The sequence below is a fragment of the Sciurus carolinensis genome, chromosome 7 (genome assembly GCF_902686445.1).
Source record: "Sciurus carolinensis chromosome 7, mSciCar1.2, whole genome shotgun sequence".
Classification (NCBI taxonomy): Eukaryota; Metazoa; Chordata; class Mammalia; order Rodentia; family Sciuridae; genus Sciurus; species Sciurus carolinensis.
This window is the reverse complement of record NC_062219.1, coordinates 73216693-73234223: the sequence shown is the minus strand read 5'-3', so window position 1 is coordinate 73234223 and position 17531 is coordinate 73216693. Positions and strand designations below refer to the sequence as shown.

The following is a 17531-nucleotide window of genomic DNA, read 5'->3' as shown; positions in this document are numbered from 1 at the left end:
AGACCATATATTATGCCACAAAGTTAATGTTAGCAAATACAAGAAGATAGAGACACTACCTTGTATTCTATCAGATCATAATGGATTGAAGTTAGAAATAAATGAAAGAGTAAAAAACAGAAACTACTCCAACACCTGGAGATTAAACAATATGCTATTATATGATGAATGTATAACAGAAGATATTAGGAAGGAAATTTAAAAATTCTTAGAGGTAAATGAGAACAAAGAAACATCATATCAAAATCTCTGGGACACTATGAAAGCAGTACTTAGAGGAAAATTTATTTCATGGAGTGCATTTAATAAAAGAAGTAAAACTCAACAAATAAACGACCTAACCCTACAGCTCAAAGCCCTAGAAAAAGAAGAACAGACCAACACCAAAAGTAGTAGAAGACAGGAAATAGTTAAACTCAGAGCTGAAATCAACGAAATTGAAACAAAAGAAATAATACAAAAAATTGACAAAATAAATAGTTGGTTCTTCGAAAAAATAAACAAAATTGATAAACCTTTAGCCACACTAACAAAGAGAAGACGAGAGAAAACCCAAATCACCAAAATTCGGAATGAACAAGGAAATATCACAACAGACACGACTGAAATACAAAACATAATTAGAAGCGATTTTGAAAATCTATACTCCAACAAAATAGAAAATTTCGAAGATATCAACAAGTTTCTAGAGACATATGAATTGCCTAAACTAAATGAGGAGGACACACAATTTAAATAGACCAATTTCAAATAATGAAATAGAAGAAGTCATCAAAAGCCTACCAACAAAGAAAAGTCCAGGACTAGATGGGTTTTCAGCCAAGTTCTACAAAACCTTTAAAGAAGAGCTCATTCCAATACTTCTCAAAGTATTCCATGAAATAGAAGAGGAGGGAACCCTCCCAAACTCATTCTATGAAGCCAATATCACCCTGATACCTAAACCAGACAGAGACACATCGAGGAAAGAAAATTTCAGACCAATATCCTTAATGAACATCGACGCAAAAATTCTCAACAAAATTTTAGCAAATCGCATACAAAAACATATTAAAAAGATAGTGTACCATGATCAAGTGGGTTTCATCCCAGGGATGCAAGGTTGCTTCAACATCAGGAAATCAATAAATGTAATTCACCATATCAATAGACTTAAAGTCAAGAATCACATGATTATTTCAATAGATGCAGAAATAGCATTCGATAAAATACAGCATCCCTTCTTGCTCAAAACACTAGAAAAAATAGGGATAGTTGGAACATTCCTTAACATTGTAAAGGCCATCTACGCTAAGCCCATGGCTAATATCATTCTAAATGGTGAAAAACTGAAAGCATTCCCCCTTAAAACTGGAACAAGGCAGGGATGCCCTCTTTCACCACTTCTTTTCAATATCGTCCTTGAAACTCTAGCCAGAGCAATTAGACAGACCAAAGAAATTAAAGGGATACAAATAGGAAAAGAAGAACTCAAACTATCCCTATTTGCTGATGATATGATGGTATACTTAGAGGAACCAGGAAATTCCACCAGAAAACTTTTAGATCTCATAAGTGAATTCAGTAAAGTAGCGGGATATAAGATCAATGCACATAAATCTAAGGCATTTTTATACATAAGTGATGAATCTTCAGAAAGAGAAATCAGGAAAACTACCCCATTCACAATAGCATCGAAAAAAAACAAAATACTTGGGAATCAATCTCACAAAAGAGGTGAAATACCTCTACAGTGAGAACTACAGAATACTAAAGAAAGAAATTAAAGAAAACCTCAGAAGATGGAAAGATCTCCCATGTTCTTGGATAGGCAGAATTAATATTGTCAAAATGGCCATACTACCAAAAGTGCTATACAGATTCAATGCAATTCCAATTAAAATCCCAATGATGTACCTTACAGAAATAGAGCAAGCAATTATGGAATTCATCTGGAAGAATAAAAAATCCAGAATAATTAAAGCAATACTCAGTAGAAAGAGTGAAGCAGGGGGTATCGCAATACCAGATCTTCAACTCTACTACAAAGCAATAGTAACAAAAACGGCATGGTATTGGTACCAAAATAGAAAGGTGGATCAATGGTACAGAATAGAGGACATGGACACAAACCCATATAAATACAATTTTCTCATACTAGACAAAGGGGCCAAAAATATGCAATGGAGAAAAGATAGCCTCTTCAACAAATGGTGCTGGGAGAATTGGAAATCCATATGCAACAGAATGAAACTAAACCCATATCTATCACCATGCATGAAACTAAACTCAAAATGGATTAAGGACCTCGGAATCAGACCAGAGATAGTGCATCTTATAGAAGAAAAAGTAGGTCCAGAGCTTCAACATGTCGGCTTAGGACCAGACTTCCTCAACAGGACTCCCATAGCACAAGAAATAAAAGCAAGAATCAATAACTGGGATAGATTCAAACTAAAAAGCTTTCTCTCAGCAAAGGAAACTATCAGAAATGCGAAGAAAGAGCCTACAGAGTGGGAGAAAATCTTTGCCAATCATACTTCAGATAGAGCACTAATCTCCAGAATCTATAAAGAACTCAAAAAACTCTACACCAAGAATGCAAATAATCCAATAGACAAATGGGCTAAGGAAATGAATAGACACTTCACAGAAGAAGATCTACAAGCAATCAACAAACATATGGAAAAATGTTCAACATCTCTAGTAATAAGAGAAATGCAAATCAAAACCACCCTAAGATTCCATCTCACCCCAATTGGAATGGCGATTATCAAGAATACAAGCAACAACAGGTGTTGGCAAGGATGTGGGGAGAAAGGTACACTCATACATTGCTGGTGGGGTTGCAAATTAGTGCAGCCACTCTGGAAAGCAGTGTGGAGACTCCTTAGAAAACTTGGAATGGAACCACCATTTGACCCAGCTATCCCACTCCTTGGCCTATACCCAAAGGACCTAAAATCAGCATACTACAGAGATACTGCCACATCAATGTTCATAGCTGCTCAATTCACAATAGCCAGATTGTGGAACCAACCTAGATGTCCCTCAGTTGATGAATGGATAAAGAAACTGTGGTATATATATACACTGGAACATTACTCCGCCATAAAGAATGATAAAATTATGGCATTTGCAGGCAAATGGATGAAATTGGAGAATATCATGCTAAGTGAGATAAGCCAATCTCAAAAAACCAAAGGACGAATGATATTGCTAATAAGTGGATGATGACACAAAATGGGGGGTGGGAGGGGTTAGTGTTAGGGTTAGAGTTAGGGTTAGGGAGGGGGGCAAGAATGGAGGGAGGAAGGAAGGACTGTATAGAGGGAAAAGAGGGGTGGGAGGGGTGGGGGGAAGGGTAAAAAAAATAACAGAATGAATCAAACAACATTACCCTATGTAAATTTATGATTACACAAATGGTATGCCTTACGCCATGTACAGAGAAAAACATGTATCCCATTTGTTTACAATTAAAAAAAAAAAACTTAACACAAAATTTAAAACAAATAATCCAACCAATAAATGGGCCAAAGAACTGAACATTTCACAGAAGAAATACAACTGATCAACAAACATACGAAAAAATGTTCATTATCTCTTGCAATTAGATAAATGCAAATCAAAACTGCTCTAAGAGTTCATCTTACTCTAGCCAAAATGGCAATTATCAAAATTACAAGCAATAATAAATTTGGGGGAAGATGTGGAAAAAAAGGTACACTCATACATTGTTGGTAGGACTGCAGATTGGTACAACCACTTTGGAAAGCAGTATGGAGATTCCTAAGAAAACCTGGAACTGACCCAGCATTTGACCCAGTTATCCCACTCCTCGGTTTATACCCAAAGACTTAAAATCAACATACTACAGTGACACAGCCACATCAATGTTTATAGCAGCTCAATTCACTATAGTAAAACTATGCACCCAACCTAGATGCCCTTCAACAGATGAAGAGATAAAGAAAATGTGGTACATATACACAATAGAATATTACTCGGCCATAAAGAATGAAATTATGCCATTTGCAGGTAAATGGATGGAACTGTAGAATACCACGCTAAGTGAAATATGCCCACTCCAAAAAAAAAAAAGAAACGCCAAGTGTGTTCTCTGATAAAAGGATGCTGATCCATGGTGGGGGTAGTTAGGGAAGAATGAAGGAACTTTGGAATGTACAGAGGGAAGTGAGGAGAGTGGTGGGGTAGGTGGGGATGGTATTACCCTACATACGTGCATGAAAAATTTTAAAAATAAATAAATAAACAAACAGTGACACAAACCAAGAATTGGATCTAAAATCCAAGCATGTAACTGCTGTTCAAGCACCTCTCTACCATCAAGCAGAATTTTACTTCACCTTTGCAGTTAATCCAAAAGCCTGTCTATATCTGACCCCATTTTTTCTTCTTCCAACTGCTATATGTACACCGTCTTTTGTCCTCACTGGCCTCTAGTAAATTAAACCCACTACATCCAGCCTCTGAACATTATTAGCTTCCATTCCAGAAGCATCTGCTTAGATGATTAAAGCCCATCCACAGCATTGGTGGATGGGCCAATGAAAGTTAATCTACATCTTCCTTGTTCCAACACCAGACTCCTTTGGGTGAGTTGGCTCTCTCAACTCCTAATTTCTGGGGCCACTAAAACTTTTGACCACTCATTCACATCTACATGGTAGGAATTAAACTTTTAGGTAGGTCACTACCATCTATCCATGTTCTCAGCGATTTGCTGCAATGCTCTAAGAGATCTGAAACCAAGAAACTCTTCAATCTATTCCAATCTAGCTTCTGAACCCATATTCAAACTGTAAATAGCCCTCATGGTCACTGAACAACTTCCAAGTTGTTACTAACTTTTCTAGTATCTTAACATCACAGCAGGGGCTGGAGCGTTGCCTGGCATATGTGAGGCCCTGGGTTCGATACTCAGCACCACATATAAATAAATAAAAGATCCACTGACAACTAAGAAAAACATTTTTTTTAAGTTTAAAAAAAATCACAGCAGCATTTTATATAGTATTTCAATTCTTCCTACTTGAAAAACTTTCTTGTCATCTAATTTCTGGTTATCCCTCCTCAATTCCTGTTCTGCTTCTATGTGTGTGTGTGTGTGTGTGTGTGTGTGTGTGGAGAGAGAGAGAGAGAGAGAGAGAGAGAGAGAGAGAGCGCACACACGTGCATGTTAGAGGCTAGGGATTGAGCCCAAGGCCTTATGCATGCTTAGTAAGTGCTTTAGCACTGAGCTATTTAAGACAAAGTCTCACTAAGTTGCCCAAACTGGTCATCAACTTGCAACCTGCCAGAAAAGATAGGTTTACAGGAATGAGCTACTGCACCCAGCCCTCTGTTCCCTCTTTTATTCTCTACCCAGTTTCTAAACCAGGATTCTATTGTTTTAGTCAGGTTTTACATCCCTGTAACCAAAACACCTGATAAGAACAACTCAGGAGAAAATTTTTATTTTGTCTCACCATATCAGAGGTCTCAGTACATGGTTGACTCCATTGCTCTGGGCCCAAAGTAAGGACTAACATGGGGGAAGAGGGTACAAAGAGAAGTTGTTCCGTCATGGCCACACAGAAGAAGAGGTAGGAAGGGACCACAGGGAAGAACCATCCAGGGCATGCCACCAGTGACCCACCTCCTCTAGACATGGTCCACTTGCCTACAGTTACCACCCAGTCAACATTCAAATTAGGATGGGCTTATCAGATTACAGCTCTCATAATTCAAACATTTCACCTCCAAACATTTATACATTAATACAGGGACTTTGGGGGACATCTCATATCCAAACCATAACATATGGGTTCCAATCAGGGTGTTCTCTAATCTCCTTACATTCTTCAATCTGCAAGTTCTTTTCCACTGTCATTGCAGAAATAATGCTATCTAGTCATCAAATTCCATTCATTTTCTTCTAGGGTACACAGAAAGACAACATTTCTCAACTTCTCTTGTAGTTCGGTAAGGGCCACATGAAGAGATTCTAGCCAATGGCATATGGGCCAGAGTAAGCTATACCACCCAAGGTTAACCATAAAACCACCTAAGATATCACTATTCCTGCTCTTCTTCCATGGCAACCTTATAGGCCACATGTTTAAGAGGACACCATTGCAGATAAAAAGAGCCCCAAGAATCATCAGTAAGAACAGTTGCCCAAGGAAGTTGCCTAAAACACAATGTAAGAAATATAACTGAGAAATAACCATATGTTAATCAGAATTCCTTAGTTTGGAAAGTTGTTAGAGAAACTAACTTTTTTTTTTTTTTTGCGGTGCTGGGGATTGAACTCAGGGCCTTGTGCTTGTGAGGCAAGCACTCTATCAACTGAGCTATCTCCCCAGCCCCCTAACATTACTTAAATACTGAATGATCAACTACCAAGTATTTAATATATTTATGTCAGTGATTCTCACAAGTATATCTCCCAGCTCAAACTTCTTTGAATTCCAGATCATAATCCAACAGTTTGCTCCAATTGAGCAACCAGGAACTTTCAAAGAGTATCTCCTCTCTTCCAACCTGCAGCTCTCCCAATAAATCCTAATGTAACAATCATCACACTGCAGAAGCCAGAAATTTAAGGCTCAGTTTTGACACTTTTGCCCTCACTCTGAATCTAACACTAACTTTTGTCCACTTTCCATATTTAATATCTCTCAAATCAGTCTTTTACTCTTCATTCCTTTCTTTCATCTGGACTACCACAAGTTCCTAACTTATACTATCCCTACTTATACTCTCATCTCCTTGGATTCTTTAAATACAGGAAGGTCAAAGAAAGTTTTTTTTCAACTGAGGTCAAATCATCTCATCCCAAGGCTTAAAAACCACAATGTTTACCTGTATACACTAAATATATGTAAATATTAAAATTCCTAATCACACCCTACTAGCCTGTATGATTTGGCTCCTATCTTCCAACCTCATATCTTCACTGATGTCCCCCAGAACACAGATACTTTCAGTCTAAGGTCTCCCCCATTATATTCCATCCTAACATAGAACTTTCCCAACCTTCCCTCCTGCAATAATCTATCTAAAAAACTTCTGTAGACTCAAGATAATTAAAGTATCACCCCCTCTAGGAAGCTTTTCATGATCTTTTTCCTTCACAGCTCTTCTTCCTTAACCTTAGTGCAAATAATTAAGTTCTATGGCTCTGGTATCCCTTCATATTCTATAATACAATCATACTGCATTTGCTACAACAGTACCATGTTTAAACTTGTTTGTTTGCTACTTCCACCAGACTGCATGTTTTGGGGTTTTTTCCCCTTTTTGGGAGTAGTGGAGATCAAACCCAGAGCCTAACATATCACTGAGTTACATCCCAAGTTTCAGACTGTGTACTTTTTAAGATGTGGTACTATATATATTACCCATCTCTCTAGCCTAAGGATTAAGTAGACACTTAAGTATTTACCAAATAAAATGCCTTCAGAGTCACAAGACTGTCTCTCATATTTATAGTTCCACAGTACCTAATAAATTATTTACACATAGTAAGTATAAAATAATTTTATGTTGAACTGTATATCTTTAAGAAAATAAAAATTTGGCCAGGCATAGAAGTGCATGCCTTACTCTCAGGTTGAGATTGAAGCAGGAGGATCACAAGTTCAAGGACAGCCTCACCAATTTGTGAGATTCTACTACTAAGATGCTTCTTAATGTTTATAATGAAAATATTTGAGCAGCCATAATAGTTTCCTCAATATGAAAAATATCCAAAAAATACAGTAAATATGACTATTTTCATAATCAGAAAAAAATGGAAAACCAGATGTGGTAGCACACACCTGTAATCCCAGCTACTCAGAAGGTTGAAGGAGGATTACAAACTCAAGACCTGCCTGAGCAACTTAGCAAGACCCTACCTCAAAATAAAAAATGAAAAGGTCAGGGATGTGAATCAGTGGTAAAGTACCCATGGGTTCAATCCCCAGCACCCCTCAAGAGAAAAAAAAAAAAGGAAGGAAGGAAGGAAGGAACACAGAATATACAATCATAAAATGGGAATGTGTATCTTCCTTTATTTCTCACTAAAGCTTGCAAAAATACAGCTGGCAAATCTTCTCCCAGCCCCAATGTAAAATACTGTGTACTTCCAAAATACAAAAAAAGGCAAGAACACGTCTAGGACTCAAAAACAGAACTTAAAAGGAAAGTAAGAGAAACAAGAATTCTGTTAGACTCAACTTCCTTTCTACTAAGCATCAAAACCAAAGTAGTATTAATTACTAATAGAGAATCAGATTAGTTGTTAGAAGGTTTGAGATTCTTTTCAGAGATCACATAGCAAACTTAGTGACTCAAAGCAAGAGTCTAGGGGCTGGGGAGATAGCTCAGTCGGTAGAGTGCTGGCCCTGGGTTCGATCCCCAGCACCCAAAAAAAAAAAAAAAAAAAAAAAAAAAAAAAAGAGTCTAGCTTTGGGGGCCAAAATACTCCAATATAATTAGAAAATTAATACATTTTAAAATATATACATACACACACACACACCCCTTATTCCTGACCCTTCTCATTCACCGCACAGCAGGGAAGTGAGACACACAACCCCATTTCTCAGACAAGTATAAAGCTGCCTAGAGTTTAGCTCCTTACCTGCCACTGTGCACCCTCAGTTAGACTCATATTTGTGTCATTAATCTAGCAGTAAGTCAGTTTTTTGTTTTTTTTGTTTTTTTTTTTTTTTGCAGTGCTGGATTGAACCCAGGGCCTTGTGCTTGTGAGGCAAGCATTCTATCAACTGAGCTACATCCCCAGCCCAGTAAGTCAGTATTCTGATATTCTGTCATTGACATCTTGCACATCTTACGCTAAAAAATTCAAATTAAAAACAACAACAACATTAAGAGCCAAGTGGTGGGGCACCAATTCCAGGACTTATGAGGTGGGAGGGTTGCAAGTTCAATGCCAGCCTCAGCAACTTAGAAAGGCCCTAAGCAACTCTTATAAAAATTTTTTTTTTACCTCAAAACAAGATATAAAAAGATCTGGGGATGTAGCTCAATGCCTAAGCACTCCTGGGTTCAATCCCCAGTACCAAAAATAAAAGAAAGAAAGGGGTGGGGGAGGAAGGGAGGGAGGGAAGAAGGAAGGAAGGAAAAGAAAAACTATAAAGGCTAGGGGTGGGGAGTGGTGTAGCTCAGTGGTAGAGCACTTGCCTAGTATGCATAAGGTCCTCAGTATGTGATCCTAAGCAACACATATCTGTGCAAATTCTAATGTGTAAACTGTTTTTCTAACTCCAAATAACAATGTTCACTTTGACAAGAACTTCTATATGATTTTGTTTTCCTTACAAAGAGAGTGCAGTAGATAACTGTAAACAAGGGAGCCAGGAAACATGCTCAGACTGGGAAAGTCAGATCTCAGGTTAAAGTTTTTTTTCATAATTCCATACAGAAAGTACACATAGGAAGAAAGGTATTATGCGCTGTTAGAGACTGCAAGAAATAAAGTGAAAACAGCTGGAGATTGGGCCCACAAAAAAATGTAAAGAATGACAAAGTGATCAATTTTTTTTTGAAGAAGACAATACAATGTTTATCAGGTAGAACTGTTTTCATTACAACTGAAAATGTACATAAAAACAGAAAATTTTTTAAAAATCAATTCATGTTTCTTAAAGATTCTCACATTGACTTGCTTATATTCTCTTTCAATGTTACTTTTGTCCACTGTTTATGTCTTTCCTGAGGATTGCATACAAAATGTGAAGAAAAGCTGACAAACTGACAGAAACAAAGTTTGAGCAAAAAAGTGGCCACAGAATCTCCTCTTTGGACAATTCTGAATAATTAGATGGGAAGGGATATAGCTCAGTGGTAGAGTGCTTGTCTTGCATGTGCAAGGCCCTGGGTGCAATTCCCAGCACTGCAAAAAATAAATATAAGTAATTAGACAAATACACTGTAAATAAGTACATAATTAGTAAGTACTCTTGGCTTACTATAAAATCCTTTAATTTTTGCATCAAAAGCAGTAAGTTCAAGTTAGTTAAAATACGAACTCTCGCTCTTCAAATGAAACTATTAAAAAATGAAAAGGCAAACCACAAACTGGAGAAAATATTTGCAAAAGCACATATTCAACAGAGGACTTGTATTTACAACATAAGAAAATCTAACACCCCAATAAGACAAACTGATTTAAAAACCAGCAAAGAAGAGTCAGGCATGGTGATGCACACCTGTAATCCCAGTGGCCTGAAGAGGCTGAGGCAGGAGAATAACAAGTTTATAACCAGCCTCTGCAATTTAGCAAGGCCTTAAGCAAATCAGTGAGGCCCTAACAACTTAGCAAAACATTGTTTCAAAATAAAAAAAGAAAATTCATCAAAGAATTTGGACACTTCACAAAATGATACATGAATGACCGAGAAGTAAATGAAATGACACTCAATATTGAACAACAATATTACTACACATCTACCATGGCTGAAATTAAAGACTGATCACATCAAGTGTTGCAGAGGATGTAGAACAAATGCAACTGGCACACACTGACAGTGGGAATATAAAAAGTTACCACTTTGGAAAAGAGGTTGGCAGTTTCTTTAAAAAGTAAACATAAGCATACTTTACAATTCAATCATTCCTTACTTTGAAATTCACACAAATGAAAGCACATGTCCATACAAAGAACTATATACAAATATTCATAGCAAGATTTATTTGTAATAACTAAAAACTGGCAAAAAACAAAATGACTGTCAACAGATGAATGGATAAACAAATTACGGTGTATTTATAACAATGGGAATACTACTTGGCAATAAAAAGGAATAACTACCATAGGCACAAATGGATGAGTCTCAAAATAATTATGTGGAGTAAAAGAAGCCAGACAGCCTGACACAAGAGCACATGCCTATAATTCCAGTTACTCAGGAGACTGAGGCAGAAGGATCAAAAGTTTAAGACCAGCATGGACAATTAAAAAAAAAGAAAAAGAAAAAGAAAAAAGGCTGGGGGTGTAGATCAGCAGTACACCACTTGCCTAGTTTGTGAGGCCCTAGATTCAATCCCTAACTGAAGGAAGGGGGGGGGGGGTGTCAGACAAACGCTCCTCCAAAATAAATACATAAGTGTTTCCAGTTATTAAAAAATTCTAGAAAATGCAAACTAATCTATAATGACAGGAAACAGATCAATGAGAAGAAAGGGATTACAAATGAGTGACTGGATACTTTGAGAGATGATAAGAGAAAAATTCCAGAGGTCCTAAATTTAATTAGAAGGACCAGAAGATGAAGAAAGAGATAAGGGAAGTTAATCAGTTAACTACTGCAGCCCCAAACACAAAAACAAAAGTTATTCTAGGGCTGGGGAGATAGCTCAGTCGGCAGAGTGCAAGGCCCTGGGTTCGATCCCCAGCACCGCAAAAAAAAAAAAAAAAAAAAAAGTTATTCTACCTTTCTAAAGGTATGTTGAAATCCTGACCCAAACCCCAAGTTGCTGGAACTGTTTACAAAAGAATTTTTAAATTATTGACCTCGACCAATCCAATAGCAATACTTCTCCTTACTGACAGTCCTCCTAACCTAAAACTCACCCTGCTTTCATTATCAGGTCCTGCTTACCTACAACCAATGTAAATTCCAAGTAAACAATTCATGTATTCCCTCCTCAATTTTTTATTATAAAATCGCTCTGGGTTCCTAAATTAAACCTACATCGATCCAACTACTCACAACCATTGCTACTGGGAGTTGTGGAGCCTTGTTCAGAGGCTGTAGCTTTTTTGTTTTTATTTTTTTGTTTTTTGTTGACTAGCATCTATAATGGCTCAATAAACCCTTTTATTTCAGAGAACTCAGCCTCAGGAGTTCTGTTTTAACAAAAGTGATAGGATGGGGGCGTGCATGTGGTCAAAATGTATCATACTGTACACTTTAAAGTTTGCATGTTAAACTCAATAAAGATGAAAAATCCACAAACACAGTCATTTAAAAACCAAAAACTTCCCGAGTCCCAGTCTTGGGGTCGACCAATTTCACTGCTAGGAACCGCCTCTCCTCCTCCTTGGTTTTCCATATATCACAAGACCCACATTCATCTCTCCTTTGCCTCTTCGAGGGGAAGGTTGAACCCCAAAAGGTTCACAAACTTCTGACTAAGCTTTAAAGTACTGCCCACTGTGTTCCGGGGTCCTCAGTTATTGCCACAGAAGCCTCGGGTCTACCTACCTGTTCGCAATACTTAGCCTTACAGGAAGAGTGACAAGTGTCCCCCCATCCACCGACCTTCTCGCTCCCGTCCGTGTTGCTTCTCGCCCACTAAGCTTCACCCGAGCACTCCTCGGTCTTGAAATACCGCTAACGGGCACAAAACCACCACCAAAAGCTGCGTTCTTCAGTCCGCCCACCCCCTGGCCGTCGGGGAGTGGGATTCGAACATCCCCTCCCAGGTTACCTGCCACTGGCTGGCCGCGCCGCGGACAGTTCAGCCACCGCGGCGGTATCTTGTTATGAGCCATGTCGTGGGGCCGCTCAGAGCCGCGCCCCTTCACCAACGCCCCCCGTGCCACAGCCGCCGTCTCCTTGCGGTTAGGTCCGCACCGGAGGTCCAAGACTCCCGAATCCCCGCCGGGATAGGAATGCCGCCCGCTCCTATCCGGGTAACGTCAGCGGCGGCGCGTCACTTTTCATTCAGGATGAACTCCACGGCTCTAAGCGAGCCCACAATACACCGCGACTTCCGCCCCTGAAGGCTCCGCCCCCTTTTTTCCGAGGTCAGAGGGGAAGAAAAGGAAGTTCGGAAGAGCGACAGCAAGGAGTTAAAGCCACCGCAAGTGGGAGGGGTGGGTCTTCCCTCGCCCCGCCCCGCGCCTCACCCCGCCTCTCCCATGGAGGTTCCGGAGGGCTGGTTGCCTTTGCGCATGAGCAATCGCTGTAGTACCGGACTGACGGGAAAAGTTTGCCCCTTTCCACTCAGGAGAACCGAAAAAAAGCTTCCAGAGGTGAAAAAAGCCAAGGACCTTACCACGCGTAGACTTAGCCTCCCGCTTTCATAAAGGCATTTATTTTACCGCCTGTTGTCCCTGCCGAATTTGGATTTGATTTAGCATTTGGGAAAGTTCTCCCTAAAGTGGATCAGGAGTACAAGTTTTAGAGAAACTCTGAGGCCCAGCGACTCGGGGCGGAAGGGTCGCAGGTTTGAGGCCAGCCTCAGCAACTTAGTGAGACCCTGTCTCAAAATAAAAAGGACCGGGAATGTAGCTCAGAGGTAGAGCCCCACTGGGTTCAGTCCCCGGGCCGCAGGAAAATAAATTCTAAGCGCGAGAGATCAGAACACCAGAAATGAGGAATTTCTTTTTTATGGGAGTACTGCTGATAATCCGTGAAGCATTTAAGATTAATTCCAACACATTTTTAGAGCTTTGTTTTCTTGCGCAGTTTCAAAGTATATTTGAAAGTCTCAGAAGGTCTGTCGCAAACGGGCGCGGTGGCTCAAGCCTGTAATCCCCGCGGCTCCGGGACGCTGAGGCAGGAAGATGACGAGTTCAAAACCAGCCTCATCAAACCCTGTCTCTAAATAAAATACAGAAAAGGACTGGGGATGTGGCTCAGTGGTTCAGTGCCCCTGGGCTCAATCCCCGGTACCAAAAAATAAATAAATGAAAAGAGGGTCTGATTCAAAAAAAAAAAAAGTTACTAATATTGGGTATAATTGGCAAAGGTAGGAAATGCCCAGTGGAGTACCTCTCCGTGGCAATGTGCTTTGCCTGCCAAAATAAATGGTTCCTTTTATTTTCTCTTCAAGTTAAGCACAAGGGCTTGGAAGCATTTTATAAATGCCGTCCTGTAATGAATTTTCTTTAGTTACCAGACTAAATTAAAGAAGTGTAAATCTGTGTGATGGAAAATTAACTATAACAACTTGACTTTGTGCACCAGTGCTATATTTGCAGAAGTATAAGTCTACAGGAAATACATTTTTAAAGTGTCAGTGGGAAACTTCCTGGGCAACGCAGCTCTCATTGAATGCCTAGATCTCAGTAAGTCAGGATTTGCCTATAAATAAAGTGCAATGGTTCTCTGAGACAGCCTGAGTTAGTTCACACTCTCAGTCTGTCCCACTGTTAAATTTATTCAGTCCTATTAGTGAAAGTGTCATTTCTTCCCTGACAAGACAAGACCCAGTTTCCTTTCAGACCAGCAATCTGCCTAAATGATGGCCAGTTAATCCCCTTCTCTGCTGGCATGTGTGCCATCCCCAAGGTAGCCATACATTTGATCCAAAACCCCCTCCAAGAATGGGAAAGGTGAGCCTGGTCTCATAGAAGGATATCCCAGCTTCCCATTCTAGGGAGGACTCCCCTTGGAGACTATCCTTCCATACACATTATATCAAACTAAGAATCTCAGCTGCAGGCACAGGGAGTGTTCCATACCACAGATGAGCAACAATTATTGACTGTAAGGCGGAAATGTATGTGTTTTTTACTTGATTATCCAGTTACACCCTCTTCATCCTAAACACCACAGATTGGGAATACCCACCCTCTGGTTCCCATTTGCCCACAGTAGATGATCGAGGAGGAGAACAGCATCCAAGTCAATGAGAAGTTTCTCCCCCTACCTAGAATTTCATGCTGATGAGAATTTCTGCATGCATGGCTCCCACATCCCAGGTGTCTCTACTGGTCAGTAAGGAGTAAATGTCCACAAAGGGACAAACTCAGCTCTTCCATATTTTCCTAGAACCCCCAACTCAACCTTCCCAAATGTCTTGGCTTCCTCTTTATTGGTCATAGATTCTCTACACTGTGAATTCTTCCATCAAACATCCATTTTGCCCAGAAGAAAGGGAAGGAATGGTGGCACATGCCTATAATCTCAGAACCTAGAGAGGCTAAGGCAAGAGGATTGCAGGTTGAAGGGCAACTAAGTGAGGCCCTAAGCAACTTAGGGAGACCCTATCTCAAAATAAAAAGGGCTAGGGATGTGTCTCAGTGGTTAATCACCCCTGAGTTAAATCTCTACCAAAAAGAAAGGGGTAGGGAGATAAAAATAAAATTGAACTTTCCCTGTTGACAAAAGGGAAAGAGATTTTCTTGGAGCATTTCCTTTGAGAAAACTTAAATTCATAAATTCTTCCTCTTTACTTTGATATGTACATAAATCCTTAAAAAGTTAAATAAGCCTCTTGCCTCTTTTACAACAGAGGGCCTCTGAGCCACCTCTTTAGAATGTAAACATCAAGAAAGATAGTGCTCCTATCTCCCTGTGGCCTTAGGAGTTTTGCCTTGTAGTTTAACCCTAAGGGGCTTTTGCCAAACTGTAACAACATGTTTATGTTAGAGATAGGAAAAGTTTTGTTTCTCTTCAGATAATGGCAATTAACTAAACCAGGTGGTCATTCAAATTACCAAGTGAACCTAGGATGAACTATGAAAGAATGTTTAGCAAATGGTGCTGCCAAGTCCTCTTACTTAAAGACAAATTGTTTACCTTGAGAACATGCATGTAATAGGCTGTATATGTTTGGCAATGTCAGAGTGAGATTTCTTTCTCTTTGCAACCTCATTAGATTATGAGGTGCATTGCAGTCTGGCTTAATGTTCATTCAATAATAAAACTTTATTTTATTCATAAGTGGAGAGGAATTTTCTGGGTTGGCAAATTATTTTCTTAATTTTTTTCCCCAGTGTGTGTTTGTGTCTCACTGAACTTTCAAAGACTGTTGCAAAAATGTGCCCCTTCTGAGACTGAACAATGCTTTCTCAAGCCTTGTTTTTGTGGAGTTCAGTCTCCTGCTCCGTGCCTTTCTAGGAATGGTTGATTAAAGGATGAACCTATTTATTCTCACAACTTATTATCCAGGGTGTGCAGAAGGACACTCCCATCTGGCTCCAGAAATTGGCAAAGTGTTGGAGAGGAATATTACCTACTTTGATCAATCCCCATCTTCCTTAACTGGTAGGGACTAAGCTGAGTCACCTGTTCCTCATTCCCTTCCATATACTAGTGAGCCATTACCTCTACCATCTGCGTACTTTCCCAGCATTAGCAGGAGTTCCTGGTTAGGTTTAGAGCAGAGGGGGAACACTACAGAGTTTAGGTTCTAAACTCAAGGTTTGGGGCAAAAGAAGACAAATTTAAAATTATCCTCCATTGTTGTTTTTTCCTTTGAGCACCAACTGAAATCATTGACTGGCATTCAAGGCCATGTTATTATGCAAACACAGCAATCTGGACAGAATCTCCCTTTTCACAGACAAGACTCTCCTTTCCAAGAAGTCTCAATTCACATCTTACTCCAGGGCACAGGAAGCAAAACAGTGAGCAACTTCTCTCTTGCAGGCCTACACTGGTATAGGTGAATTCATAAGTATTAAATGTGGTACAATATTACTTCATTGTGGCCAAATTGATACATGCCAATAACTATTCTAATGTCATAAGCCAATTCCAAGCTCCTTCCAAGGCCTAACTGGGTATGTGTAATTTTATATCCTTAGTCTTACAGAGGGTCCCACAAATTATATAAGTTCAAAAGGAATATGGGTTGAATTGTGCCTACCACAAAAGGAATGTTGAAGTCCTACTCCCCAGAGCCTCAGAATCTCTATATAGGTTATCAAGTTAAAATGAGGTCATTAGGGTGGGCCTAATTCAACATGACTTACATCATAAGACTGGGAAACTTGAACGTAGAGATGGACATGGACAAAAAAAAAAAAAAAGTATGTGAAGACATGGAGCAAGAAGATGACCCTGTGATTAGAGTAATGCATCTACAAGCTAAAGAGCACAAAGGCTTGTTGGCCAGCAGCAGGTGCTTGAAGAGACAAGGATTCTCTGCTAGAGAACAGCCTTGCCAACACCTTCAGTTCAGATTTCTAGCCTCCAAACCTATGAGACAATGCAATTTTTACTGTGTTAAGCCACCGGTTTTGTATATGCTTTTACAACAGCCCTGGAAAAATAATACAAGGCCTTGCAAAACCTGAATCTGCTTTCTGGTTATAAAGCCCCTGGAGTCCTTGTTCTCTGAACCAAAGTCTCTCACCTTCTCACTTATTTTATTTTTAAATTGGAGAAATACAAAAAAAAAAAAAAAAAATCACCAGGGGTGCTTCACCTCTGAGCTACTACATCCGCAGCCCTTTTTATTTTTTATTTTGAGACAGGATCTCACTAAATTTCCCGGACTGACCTGGAACTTTCAATTCTTCACCTCAGTCTGACTGCCAGTATCTCCATAGCCTTCCCTGACCGGGAGTTCACTGTCCCAGTTGCTGAGGTAGAGCCCACCCCCAGAAAATGCCCCGTGACTCCAGAGATCCATCTTTCATTAGAGCCACCACTCACCCAAACTGTTTTAGTTGCCTGAACCCAATAGCACAAACAGGGTGGCTTAACAGGAATATATTCTTTCGCAGTTCTAGAAGCTAAAAATCCAAAATAAAGGTAATAGTAGGCCCTTTAAAGGAACATTCTTCCTTGGCTCTTCCAGCTTCTGGTTGCTTCAGGAATTTAACTGTTATATATCTTTCTTCTTCAGAAAAC

General features: G+C 39.6%; 1 protein-coding gene across 1 annotated transcript in view; it reads right to left on the bottom strand.

Annotated features, from left to right (window-relative positions):
• Window positions 1–12685, bottom strand: part of Rngtt (RNA guanylyltransferase and 5'-phosphatase) — a 311879-nt gene extending 299194 nt beyond the window's left edge. The window contains exon 1 of the mRNA XM_047558064.1: window positions 12430–12685. Within this exon, the coding sequence (XP_047414020.1) occupies window positions 12430–12493 (64 nt within the window). The 5' untranslated portion in view covers window positions 12494–12685. The remainder of the gene's footprint in view (window positions 1–12429) is intronic.
• Between the last annotated feature and the right edge of the window lie 4846 nt (window positions 12686–17531).